Raw genomic sequence first — 13,225 nt, forward strand, 5'->3', positions numbered from 1 at the left:
ATGCGACACGTGTCGACATCAGAAGCCAATCACAGCACGACACGTGTCAACATCAGAAGCCAATCACAACACGACATGTGTCAATATTAGAACAAAACTAGAAACTCTCTTCTATAAATAGGGATCATTCTCCCACAATAATCTCTAATGTCATTTTGTACTAAACTATTCACTAGAACTCACTAAACCAGAGCTTGAACCTATGTATTTGTGTAAACCCTTCACAATTAATGAGAACTCCTCTACTCCGTGGACGTAGCCAATCTGGGTGAACCATGTACATCCTGTGTTTGCTTCTCTGTCTCTATTCATTTACGTACTTATCCTCACTAGTGACCGAAGCAACCAAGCGAAGGTCACAAAACCTGACACTTTCTGTTGTACCAAAGTCTTCGCTGATTTTGTGCATCAACACATTGCATAAGAGCCATAAAAAAATGACTTACATAAAATGAAGATTGAGAATGGAGCAAAAAAAAACAGAAAGATAAAACAACCAAAACAGAGAATGGAGCAATTATTTTCAAATTGCATACCAATTGATTGCCTGGAAGAATATTTCTGATCTCTCTCTATCTACTTCCCTCTCCATGTATTTGTAGCAATTGATTGGACACCTTCCACAAAGAAACCACACATCATTAGCTGATTTTTCAGTGAAACAATTTGATTGATGCAAAAACCAAAATGGAATACCTCATAAAAATAAAATACCAATCAAACATTCAAGAGAAAGGAGACACAGAAAGGGAGAATTCTCGACTTTAGGAGTGTGCTTGAAATGTTGTAAAGCCCTGAAACTGGTACAATTTAAAGTTTGAGTTCGTATGATTATATTTCTATATAATAGCATCAAAAATGGACTAAAGTGTAGAATATCAATATCAATTTAATTATTAACCAAATCTCAATAACTATAAAAGTAAATCAAAGAAGAAAAAAGCACATATCATGCCTATGCATGTACGTTTGCTTCTGCACATGAAAAAGGAATACAAATGAAAAGAATACACATATGAATAAAATTAGACATCTATAAACATTTACCATCCTGACCACTATGAAAAATCTTCCTCGTAGCCAAAGTCATAGATTGCAAAACCACGCTTCTTCAAACATTATTTTAACAATAATTAGGGGCTATGGTCATAAGAAAAATTAGAATGTTCAAAAGACATCAAAGTGGAGAATTACCTATTAGAACTGAAAAATTAGTGCAAAAGGTTTGAAAATTACCCAATTAGATACTGAAAAAGAGAAAGATGAGATGGAGTGTGAAGGTAAAATTAAGATTGGCAACAATTAACAAATTCCTCCCTTCAATCTTTGGATAGTGTTCCTTGTTGGATTGTTTTTTCTGAGAGACAAATAAAACAATAACTGTCACAGGCGTTTGACAATTACCAAATCTCCTCATTTGCCTAGCATTTAGAAAGGAATTCATAAATAAAAACATAATTGACGTACATCTTACATCATTAATGTGTGGGTTTTTTCAAATCTGGTTGAGCAAACTATGTCAGTCTTAACTAATTAAACTATGTCAATCTTCTCGCAAGAAATAGGCATGGATGCAATGTAATTGTGTTTCCATGAATTTTACACATGGTATAACCTATATCTGATTTCCTTGGAAGCCTGACCGCCTTTGCCGGCTAAATCTCTGTCGTCAGCACAATCATCGTCGGCGTAAACCAATCTGGGCTGTTTATTTAGAGGCATGTATACGTCTTTGTGGTAGATCAGCGTCAACTACTTCTCCAAGTCCATTGTATATGACAGAAAAGCGAAGTGGTAAGATTAGAAGAAAAAAAAAAAAAAACCGTACATGCACAATTTTTTGCTGCAATTAAAGGATTGACAGAACAATTGGAAAAATAACAAAAAGAGAGAATGAAAAGTACATGTTAGAATTGGGGTTAGACTCCTCCGTTGAAAAGTAAAAAAAAAAAATATTCGGAAATACATCCGAATTTAAGATCATACCCCAAAAAAAGGAAAAGAAGGTGAGATATTTGATGATACATGCAATGTTTTTCTGGATTCATGATTTTCTTGGCATGCAATTTGTTAATTTGCATGGGAAAATTGACTGATGAAGGCAGAAGAGCCTTTTGGAGTTGTAGAAAACAACTCACCAAAAGAACATCTGTTACAATGAAGCAAAAGCAAAAATGGAGTTTCTGTAATAGAAGCAGAGGATTACGGTGCCGAACTGCCGATGGGTGAATGTTGGGGGTGGATGGAGAAGCAAATCTGAAAAGGTTGAAATTGAACATTCCAATCTCCTTTTCAGAACATGGGTCGTACATGGAGACGGCAGTTTCCATCGTTAGATCCTTGCAACTGCCGTTTTCCTCGTCCAGTCCTTTTTTTTGTTTTTTTTTTTAATATATCATGTTTGGGATCACTAAACTAAGGGGCCAAATTCATTGATGAAATTTATGATGAATATGCGAGGGTGGGTGTGATTCATCCAACCAATAGTAACAATCTTTGCTAGTGTGTGTAAACAGTATCCCTCAGGCAACCATTTCCCATAAGTGTTGTGTTTCATTTTTACTATTTTACCCCTATTATAAGCGGTTAGTTTTGAGTTATCTCTCTCATTAAATGAGGACATTTTTGGTATTTTTAAATGCTTCACCAAACTGAGGCTCTCACTTTATATATATACTAGCCTCTCCGCACGCACTAACGTGCGTGCGAGAGGCATTTTTGCATCACGGGCGCTACGCGCCTCTAAAGGTGTATTGTGTTTTTTTTTTTCTATTGTAATTGTCAAGATAATGTTCAGATGTATTGGGCAAAGAGGAACTTTATCTTTATCATGCACGTCTTAAAAAGTTGTCATATTTTTTGTTTTCACTTTGCCTAAATTAATGATTTAAATGTTATTCATGCAATTGTCAAACAACATCATCTGGAAGCAAGTTCCTACCTAAAGTTCATAAACAATAGTAAGTAGATGTGAATAAAAAAAAGTAGATGAGAACATTAAGTACTCGTAGCAAAATACAAAACAACTTAAATGTCAAAATATAAAACTTACATCACAATACCTACATTTTTCACAATACCTATAAAGTCTATATGTCACTGTTTCTTTTGAAAAGAAAATTGACATCAATGCTGCAATTTCCACTCATTCGTTCCTGATTGACACTTCAAATTTTCATTGCCAATCTACAAACAATAGTGAGAAAATTAAAAATCAAATAAAAAGAGTTAAATGATAAGTGAGAAATGCATATTGAAAGATTATGGTTAATAAAGTTGTTACATATAGTGTTGAGGAGCTTTGAGCCAAATTGCAGGTTAACTATAAATATAGATCGCCTACGTAAAATAAAGGAATTTAAATATTCTGCATGTTTTAGGAATCTCATTCAGAAAAGTTGGGCAGAGGACATCTTTATTGGTTTTTTATTTAATACGTTTTGAATCTTATCCTGCAGCCTGTCATTTTTCTTCATGGCGTTCAGGAGGAGTAACTTCGCCAAGTTTTCAAAGTAATCAAAGATTCTTCAATCCCGAGTTGTACCGATCATTCTGTTTGATCAGGTTGCAGTATGTTCACCCTTTATGATAAGTCATTAGATGCATTTTAGTGTGTCCTACATTTGATAACTGAGTTATTTTGTTATTGCTAGAAAGGTAAATTTTACGCTAGATTGCGATGCAAGGTATGTAACTCGATAGTTTGATGAGTCTGAATTATTATTTTTTATTAGGGCTGTTGCTACTTTTTTAATTACGCTTGACAATTAGTATGCTTCGTCGGGGATATAATTATCAAAGAAATTACAAATCAATAGTATGATCATTGTGAATGCCATATTGTGATTTCAGTGTTTGGATTCTCTTTAATTAGTGTTTGGTTGCTGGGAAAACTGGGTTAGTGACAACACTTCCTATTTTTGCATTTGTACGTGTTTACAGTGATTATATGAAGCTCAATTTGTTTATGTTTTGGTAATTTTGTAGTAGAAATGCCAGAAATCGATACTGTATAAGAAAAAAAACGAATATAAATACAAAAAAAAAAATATGAAAACTTTAATGTACATTCCCATACAATTTTTACCATTTTTCCTTTAAAAAAACAACGAAGATAAAATGGGAAAACATAAACTATTAAAAAAATCTGAAAATATGACATGTAATTTCATAAGTTTTGAGTCAAAGTTATAGACTAGCAAAGCAAAATATAGACAACATGTACATAGAGGTAAACATAGCGTCTACATGTAAAATCAAAGCCATGCTTGCCACCCATTTGCTTGCACTTGATGCTTTAGATTTTCATGGTTAATCTGCAAGCAGTGATGATAAAATAAGAAGTCTAACTATAATGCACAATCCCAAATATAAAGATTGTAAGCAATTTAACCAAAATACCTTTAACTTTGACAATTTTCTCATGGCAATACTTTTACTCCAGTTACTTTTAGAATACTGAAAGATAAATAATTTGTCAAGTTTTAGGTAACAAATTGTAATCGTGTTTACAAAATTAAATAGTAAGAAATGTTACCTTGGTCTTGTACTTCAACCTTTGTACTTTGAGACGGGTGTGATGCTTGTAAAACTGACAAAAAATGCAATTTTATTTCTATTTGAAAATTGAATGCAATTTGAATTTATAGTATACTTCCGTATGAAAATAAGAGAAGACTTACCGTATTTAGAAAAGTTGTTTGATCACTATTAATCTTTTTCCTGCATCCAAAAAATGTTTTTTTATTTTTATAATTTGAGATAATTAAGTTGTAGCTTTTTTTTAATTTTATAATTTGAGATAACTAACATGAACGTATCTCCTCCATTTTAGGAGGAGATATTAATATAGAAGAAACAAATGAACAATAGGAGGTGACATTATCTCAAAGCTGCAGTAGAAAATGATAATGGCATCACAGGCCATAAGAAGATTGAAGCAAGCGATAATTCTTAATTGAGATTGAAGCCAATCAACCTTTAAAGATAATGTAGTGATGACCTGGTGGAAGATATACGTTCGGTTTTCAAACGTGTATATTGCTTTTAATATGGGAATCATCATTCATTTATATATATTGGGAAGTAAATTATGTTATTGGTACAAACCTGTAACATATAAGCATAATAGTCGCAACATGTTATTGCTCTTCCACCATCATCACAACTATTAACATCCCAACCATATGTACCGTAAGGTAGCAATAGTGGATACTGTAACGGATCATAAAATCCGACATAGTCTCGGACGTGAGAAAGTCTTCCACTAATTGTCTCGACCACGATATCCCTTCCATTTGCAATTGTGGCATCATCTCCATCTATTATAATTGCTGCAACTTGTGATGTTGATGGTAGACTATACTGACGTCGATCTATTGGGTGCTCTTTTAGGATCAACTTGCAATTCGGCAAATCTTGGCGTTGTCCGAGGCTTCGCAATGTATGAACAAAAGGATTATGGTTGTTCAACATCTGTTGTATCTTTTCAACCACACGTCTATCTAAAACTTCACTTTCACACATTCGGTTTTCAACTTCATGCTCAGTGTCATATATATAGGCTTGTAAAAATCGCGGTTTGTTTCCTTCATGTGGTAAAAGTCCACCAATCTTATGATATAATGCACCTTGAGCACGAAATGTGTAAATCCCACGGCCACTAATATTTATTCTTTCATCCACGTGTACTCCCATTGAAGTGAATGCAAATGCGTGATTGTAAGCTCGAATATTTTGCCTAAAGTGTCTACCCTCATTTGTTTGGTCAGAGAAAAGAGCAACCATTTCTGGTGGAGATTGTATTGGGGGTAAAGCAACTCTTCCTTTCAAGCAACACATATTCAAAGTTTCTCGAGTAAACAATCGTGCGTAGCAGTACGGACATGTGGTTGGAGCAGGTAAGCGGCAACCTAGGATACCCCGATTCTCATTATAATTTCTAGCACAATTGTGGTTTCTTCTTCCTCTACTTTGCAGCACATGACGATTGGTTCTAGTTGCATGTTCTTCTTCTGATATTTGTACATGAATATCCAACACTCAGTATAAGAATTCCCTTTGTAACTAATAATATATCTTCTATATATAGATAGAATTATATACTAAGCTCACCATTATGGGGAAGAGTTGAGAGCATCCCATCATATATTTGTGACCTATTCGAATGTGTCAATGATCCTATATGAGTACGCATTGTAGCAGAAGTTTGGTCATCACGATTTGTGATATCTGACAGAACCCTTGAACTCGCGCTTTCATGCTCAATTTGTTCTAATAAATACACCACATTATAATATGATTAGTTAAAACATTAATGTTTAATATTTAATATATTTAGTTGTGGTCTAATATTTTGTAAGACTACCACTAAAAATAACTACAACATTGAGATCAATATGAGAGTACGAACAAAAGAATAAAATGAGATTTCAATGCACAAAATAGTGTTCTAAAAATTACCTAATTTTTAAAGTGTGAAACAAATACAAATAAAGAAATTTAAATAAATACCTGGAATTTGTTGTTGTATATTACTGGGGTTGACCTCAACATCATAGTTAGCCAAATGAACTCGTTCTTGTATATTACTGGGACCTACTTGTTGCATAGTTAAAAAAAATAGAAATTAGATTTTTAAAATTTTTTTAATTATGAGTTTAAGAAAAAAGAATATGAAATAAATACCAGGAATTTTATAAAAGTTTTTTATTTATTTATTTTTCAGTATTCTAAAAGTAACTGGAGTAAAAGTATTGCTATGGGAAAATTATCGAAGTTAAAGGTATTTGAAGTGTCAATCCGGAATGGGTGGCCATCTACTTACTATTGTTTATGAACTTTAGGTAGGAACTTGCTTCCAGATGATGTTGTTTGACAATTGCATGAATAACATTTAAATCATTACCTTAGGCAAAGTGAAAACAAAAAATATGACAACTTTTTAAGACGTGCATGATAAAGATAAAGTTCATCTTTGCCCAATACATCTAAAATTCACGTTTTTTACCTTTTACTTTTGCTTGCCTTTTCTTCACTGATCTCCTTCTCTGCTTCTTAGTATTCGATTTTTCGACTCTACAAAACCCAAAATTGACTACAATAAACTCAAAACCCATTAAAAACTTGAACAAACCCAAAAAACCAAGGAAAGCACAGAAAATATGAGAGTGAGTATTCTTCCTCAGTGCAATGTTTGAGAGAGAGAGAGAGAGAGAGAGAGAGTAATGGAAGGTACCTAAGGCCACCAAACGAAAAAATAGAAAAAACAATGTGCAAACGATGGGACAACAACAAAACGGAAATTGAATAAAGAGGGGGAAATACTCACCGATTTGTGTGAATCCTAGCGTTTATTTTCCGGATTGCCAGTTGCAGATGAAGAAATCATACAGAAAAGGCATGGAGGAGGGGGTTTTGTACGGAAGACAAAAGTGAGTTTGAGAAATTCATCCAATTTTCCCTTTTGTATGTTCTGTGGGAATCGAGAACGTGTGATAAATGGCGGTTCCATGTCCGGTCTGTCAACCGCTGCAACTGCTGCTCTGAACGTGCAATAGATGGTTTCCCTCTTTCCATCTGGAGTGTTTCTTCAAATAGGATGTGATGTAGCAGTTGTGGAATAATTGATCTAAAGGGTGAAAATGAATTTAAAGTGTGAGTGTCTTATCCAATGGTTGTGAATTATTATCGTTGAGAATTCCGTATTATTACGTTTTTAACCCTATTTTTTAGACAGTTAGTTTTTGGTATTTTGCATATGAAGTGAGGGCATTCTTGGCATTTTGAATGTTTCACCAAACTAGCCTTCTCCCTTTATATATATAGATATAACATAATATTTTGAAATATGGGTTGGAGTGCATATTTTATCAATATGTCAAATTGTCATGTAAGCTATTAAATTTTAGGGACTTTTAGATCTAGGACCAAAAATATCGATGGTTTTTAGGAGTGATTCCAGTTATCAAATTACATGTTTTTATTTCTTTTATACTCTTTTTTTATATTTTCTAAAAATATTAAAAATCAATTAAAATCTTCAAATATCTTATAACAAAAAAACTAATATACCAACATAAATCTATCTACAAAACATTCTACCCTAACTCAAGTAACAAAAATATGAATATATATATATATATATATATATATATATATATATATATATATATATATATATATATATATATTGTGCCTATAAATAAAATATGAAACCTAAGTAAAAGGTAGAAAAAACATAATATACCTACAAGTAAGACACATTAATTATAAATTACACAAAACCACCTCAAATTTAGGTCACATAACAAACTCATACCTTATCATTTGAACATTGCAATGTCATACGTCAATTTATGAATTTGTTCCAATGTCGTACCTTCGTCAGTCAAACCATCTAGCTAACTGTTAAGTGATGACGTGACAAGTCTATGACCTATATTTTTAGTGATGTGGCAGTTAACTGTTGTCACATCCCGCCCTGAGCCCTTACCACATCCCAGGCTTGACTCCACCGTAGCACGATATTGTCCGCTTTGGGCCTCGACCACGCCCTCACAATTTTGTTTCTGGGAACTCACACGAGAACTTCTCAGTGGGTCACCCATCATGGGATTGCTCTCGCGTGAACTTGCTTAACTTTGAAGTTCCTACGAAACCCGAAGCCAGTGAGCTCCCAAAAGGCCTTGTGCTAGGTAGAGATGAGAATATACATATAAGCCTTACAGGATGCTCATCCCTGGGCGATGTGGGATCTTACAATCCACCCCCTTAGGGGCCCGATGTCCTCGTCGGCATACTTCGAGCCAGGTAGTGGCTCTAATACCAAATTATCACAGCCCTACCACATCCTGGGCTTGCCTCCGCCGTAGCACGATATTGTCCGCTTTGGACCTTGACCATGCCCTCATGGTTTTGTTTCTGGGAACTCACACGAGAACTTCCCAATGGATCACCCATCATCGGATTGCTCTCGCGCAAACTCGCTTAACTTCGGAGTTCATACAGAACCCGAAGTCAGTGAGCTCCCAAAAGGCCTCGTGCTAGGTAGCGATTGGAATATACATATAAGGCTTACAGGATCCTCACCCCTGAGCGATGTGGGATCTTACAATTGTCGCCCTCCTTCCCTGCCCCACCAGCTCCTGCTCTCTCGTGGGCTACATAGGAATACGTGTAAATTGCTTTTCCCTTTCCACCGTGAAACCCCGATACACAGCTACACAATTCATACACCTTGAAGTCGGGACCGAGACAATGGAACCGTATGACCCCATTTCCGTTTGCGACGTATTGCGCATTCTCCTCCTCGTACTGGGCCCCGCCTTTGGACTCGACCTAGAACCTGCCTTCACGAACTCCCTGTACTCCTTGAACTGGGCAACTGTCTTAGACACGTTCTAAATGGGTCAGGCTCGAAACGGGGTTCGGGTGTTGTTGGCCGACTAACGTGTTTGGGTTTGGACCGCTTTGGCGACGGCGGTGGTGGCTGTCGGTTTTCTGGGTTTTTTCGTGTTGGTGCGTGGGGAGGAAGAAGGATGGATAGGCAGGGTTTGGCTAGGTGGGTGGAGAATAAGGGGGTGGGTCCCAATTTTTTTTTTTTAGTTGGTTTATTATTTATTTATTTATATTAATAGAAGGAATGGGCCCCTTTTTTATTTTTTTTTATTAATAGGAACGGACCCTACTTGCCACATAATCATTTAATTATCAAATTAACAGAAAAATTAGCAAAGGTCTGACATTGCAAGAAATTCTAAGATGAGGTATGACATTGCAACAAATTCGAAGATGAGGTATGATATTGCAATGTTTAAAAGATGTATGAGATTGTGGTTCGACTTATGATTGAGGTAGTTTTGTGTAATTATTCCTAAACATAATTAACGTGTGATAAAAGTTGATTATAAAAATTAATAAATGGGGTTTAAAGCAGTACGAAGAACAAGAAATAACAAAACAATAAATTAAAAAAAATAATCAAAGAGATAATTAGGAATAAATTTGATTTTTATAATAAATCATAACATTGAAGAGATAATTATTGATAATAAAATAATTAAACTTAAGGAATTAGACTTATTTTAATAAATTGGACTATTCTATTGGCTCAAAAATTTTGACTTATATCAAGCTTTCTGTAATTGGAGATACTCTAATTGGCTGAGCAACCAATTAGTTTATTCTAATTTAACATCTCTTTTAGAGATACTCTAATTAGTTGAGCAACCAATAAGTTTACCATGCAACGAGAACAACATACATTTAACAACTTCAACATTTTAGAATGTCTCGTACCATTAATAGGCTATGTAGAAAAAAAATAAACACATAACATATTATTCAACCGATACACCACGTGACAGTGAACTCACGGCATATAAATATTTATTCCTTACAACATTCTTTTTTTGTATCGATAGTTACTCTATTGCTCCAACATGTAGGCCTCCAATATTCTAAAACTAGCACGGATAGACGTTATTCTAGATTAGATCCAAGTGGTTCTACAACCTATTAGTTGAGAAAATGTGTTCGTTTAATAAGGCAGTTAGAGATCTTAGGTTCAATTCTTGTCAAAATTAAAGTTGAACCACATTATTATGGCAAGCTCATTGTAAGGCTTAGTCCACTCCACCCCCTTAGTGTAGATACTATCGTCTGTTAAAATAAGTTAGAGGGTGTGAAGAACTTAAAATTTCATTGTGTTGTGACTTATTTTAATCTGACAAGGGAGAGAGGGCCGGTGGCACAGAGAGAGAATAGAGAGAGATGTGTTTGTAAGATTGTGTAGAGGATGTGTTATTCCCCATACGTAGTGCCTTTATTTATAATAATAAGGAAGAGAAGAATCCTTCTCCTCTAAGGAATACAAGTCCTAATAGGGAAAAATAACTAGATCAAATCTAATCTAGGATTTACACAATCACACTTAAATAAGAAGTTTATAACACTCCCCCCTTGAGTAGACCCAGTAGTTTCTGACACGACACGAAAATGACACGAAAATAACGGGTTTTGGGTCAATACGATAACTAACCGGGTCATTATCGGGTGACCCGTTAAGACTCGTTAATAACAAGTTCTTAACGGGTATACACGTGGGTAACCCATTTCGACCCATTAAGAAAATAATCATTTTGATAATTTTAAAGTTTAATTACTAAAAGATTTATTATAAAATAAAATAGCCATATTCATAGATACAATATATTCTATTTAAATATGTAGTTTTGTATTATTATTCTATATAAGTTTTAAAAAAAAAGTTTTAGTCATTATTTATTTTTATTATGAGAGTTCCTTATTATCATTACTAGGATAAATTTTACTTAACATGTTGTTGTCCAAAATTAAAATAAACTAGTATAGTATTTGTATAGGGAAGAAATAAGAAGACATACATACAAGTATGAAAAATGTGAAAGAATATATAAACACTTGTAATTCATCATTATTCCTCCACAAGTAGATAATGGTTACACTTACATTATCGTTTAGATTTTTAAAATCCTCCAAACCCTCATGAATAATGTTTTTTATTTGAGGGAAAAATTAATAAAATTAATAAAAATTATTGTAGAAGTGCAAAAAATGTATAAATATATATATATATACACACAATCACTCATAGTGACAAGCTTCAAAATCCAACACTATAATCCATAAACCTTAAATTTATATTTAACCGTCGATTGTCATTTACGCTTTATTCTTCTTACTAAATTTCATTTTTTAAATTTTCTTTTTTGAAAACATGATCATTTGGCAGATGTAAGAAGATGAACGGTTCAGATCTTTAATATCATATTTCGATATTTACGGTTAACTGAAATATAAGTTGATGTCATATAGTTTATAGAAACTTTATAAACATCAAGCAATATTTTCACTAATCGTAAAACTCTGAACATAATATCAACGATCCAAACCGTTCATCTTCCTGCATCCTTTAATAGATAATGTTTTCAAAAAACAAAATCTGAAAAAACAAAATTTGATGAGAAAAATGAAGCGTAAATGTAAACAACAATCAACGATTAAATTTTGATCTATGATTTATATGATTATAGTGGCGAATTTCGAAGTTAAGCTCTTCACGAAAGTTGTAAAGCTTGTCATTACGAGCATTTATATATTTTTTTCTATATTTTTTACACTTCTAAATTAATTAAAAAACTATTAAAGACTTTACTTAAATAACAGTCGCAAGATAAATGAGAGTAAATTTGTACCGTTGGATTCTATTTCACTTATATTATTAGAACTGTTTTGGATGAAAAAGCCCCTTGTCTATTCCATTATTTTCCAATTTTACCATCTGATCAAAACAAAAGCTCCAATCCCTTTCTCTCTCCCCACTCTCGTAACCTTCTCTCCTGATCCCGCCATCTGTTTTTCCTAGCCCTTCTCTCCCGCCATATGTTCAGTTCTTCCGGTAGCCTCTGTCAGTCCTTCTTTTCTCCCCCCTCGTGCAGTGGACAAGGCTCTTGCTGTAGTTAAAGCATTGGAAGGAAAGGTCAGTTCTTATTTAGTTGAAACACATTGATTTTTTGTTTCTTAGACCTATTTGGACCGATTAGTTACAAATCTTGTGCAGATTTTTCAGTTTAATGTTGGGTATTTAACTATTTGTTTTTATTTTATTGATAGATATTCCTTTATACAGTGATTTTCATTTTTCTTAACTATGAATTTAGTGGATTCAGTAATTTGTTTCTGATTTCTAAACTCTTCTGCTTCTGCAGAGTTTGCATTCATTTTATTTGTTTCCATTTCTTTGTATACAATGTTCAAGGAAAAGTTAATTATAGGCAGTTGAAAGCTTGAAATGTTTATTTTTTGCTGAAAGTTTTTGTTTAGCTGCAGTTATTATAATTCGTATCTTTTCTTATATGCCTGATACATTTTATCTACTTTTGGATGTGACAATATGGTATGTATATACTTTTTTAGTATTATATTTTTCATTTGATTATTTATTGGTTTAAAATATATTTTCCTTAACGGGTAATGGGTCGGGTCATATTACCTGTTAATATTATCGGGTCGATTTCGGGTCGGGTCATTTTACCCGTTTATTTTAACGGGTGTTACATGACACAACCCGTTAAGATATCAGGTATGACACGAAAACGACACGAACACGGAAGACATGACACGAATGTCAAGTCTACCCTTGAGTGTGTAAATACTCAAGTAGATTCGGCATCATGTAGAGTTG

At 33.8% G+C, this 13,225-nt stretch overlaps 1 protein-coding gene and 1 long non-coding RNA gene across 2 annotated transcripts; both read right to left on the reverse strand.

Moving 5' to 3' along the window:
• Positions 1-420: 420 nt before the first annotated feature.
• On the reverse strand, positions 421-1,755 carry LOC126617686 (uncharacterized). The gene is made up of 3 exons (XR_007621473.1): positions 1,616-1,755; positions 697-800; positions 421-617 (listed from the first exon to the last, which is right to left on the reverse strand). It is a non-coding gene; the product is annotated as an uncharacterized LOC126617686 (long non-coding RNA).
• A 3,131-nt stretch (positions 1,756-4,886) lies between these two features.
• Positions 4,887-6,610, reverse strand: LOC126618128 (uncharacterized). The gene is made up of 4 exons (XM_050286223.1): positions 6,514-6,610; positions 6,115-6,273; positions 5,110-6,014; positions 4,887-4,892 (listed from the first exon to the last, which is right to left on the reverse strand). Exons 1-4 carry the CDS (start codon positions 6,608-6,610, stop codon positions 4,887-4,889), a joined length of 1,167 nt encoding a protein of 388 aa, XP_050142180.1.
• Between the last annotated feature and the right edge of the window lie 6,615 nt (positions 6,611-13,225).

Source organism: Malus sylvestris, chromosome 4 (genome assembly GCF_916048215.2).
Source record: "Malus sylvestris chromosome 4, drMalSylv7.2, whole genome shotgun sequence".
NCBI classification, from domain to species: domain Eukaryota; kingdom Viridiplantae; phylum Streptophyta; class Magnoliopsida; order Rosales; family Rosaceae; genus Malus; species Malus sylvestris.

Excerpts from the sequence above, each read along its gene's own strand:
- LOC126618128 (XM_050286223.1), bottom strand. The coding sequence starts at position 6,610 with ATGCAACAAGTAGGTCCCAGTAATATACAAGAACGAGTTCATTTGGCT. Across the intron at positions 6,274-6,513 it reads TATACAACAACAAATTCCAG|AACAAATTGAGCATGAAAGC; the intron begins GTATTTATTTAA and ends TGTATTTATTAG. Across the intron at positions 6,015-6,114 it reads CTCAACTCTTCCCCATAATG|AAGAAGAACATGCAACTAGA; the intron begins GTGAGCTTAGTA and ends TACAAATATCAG.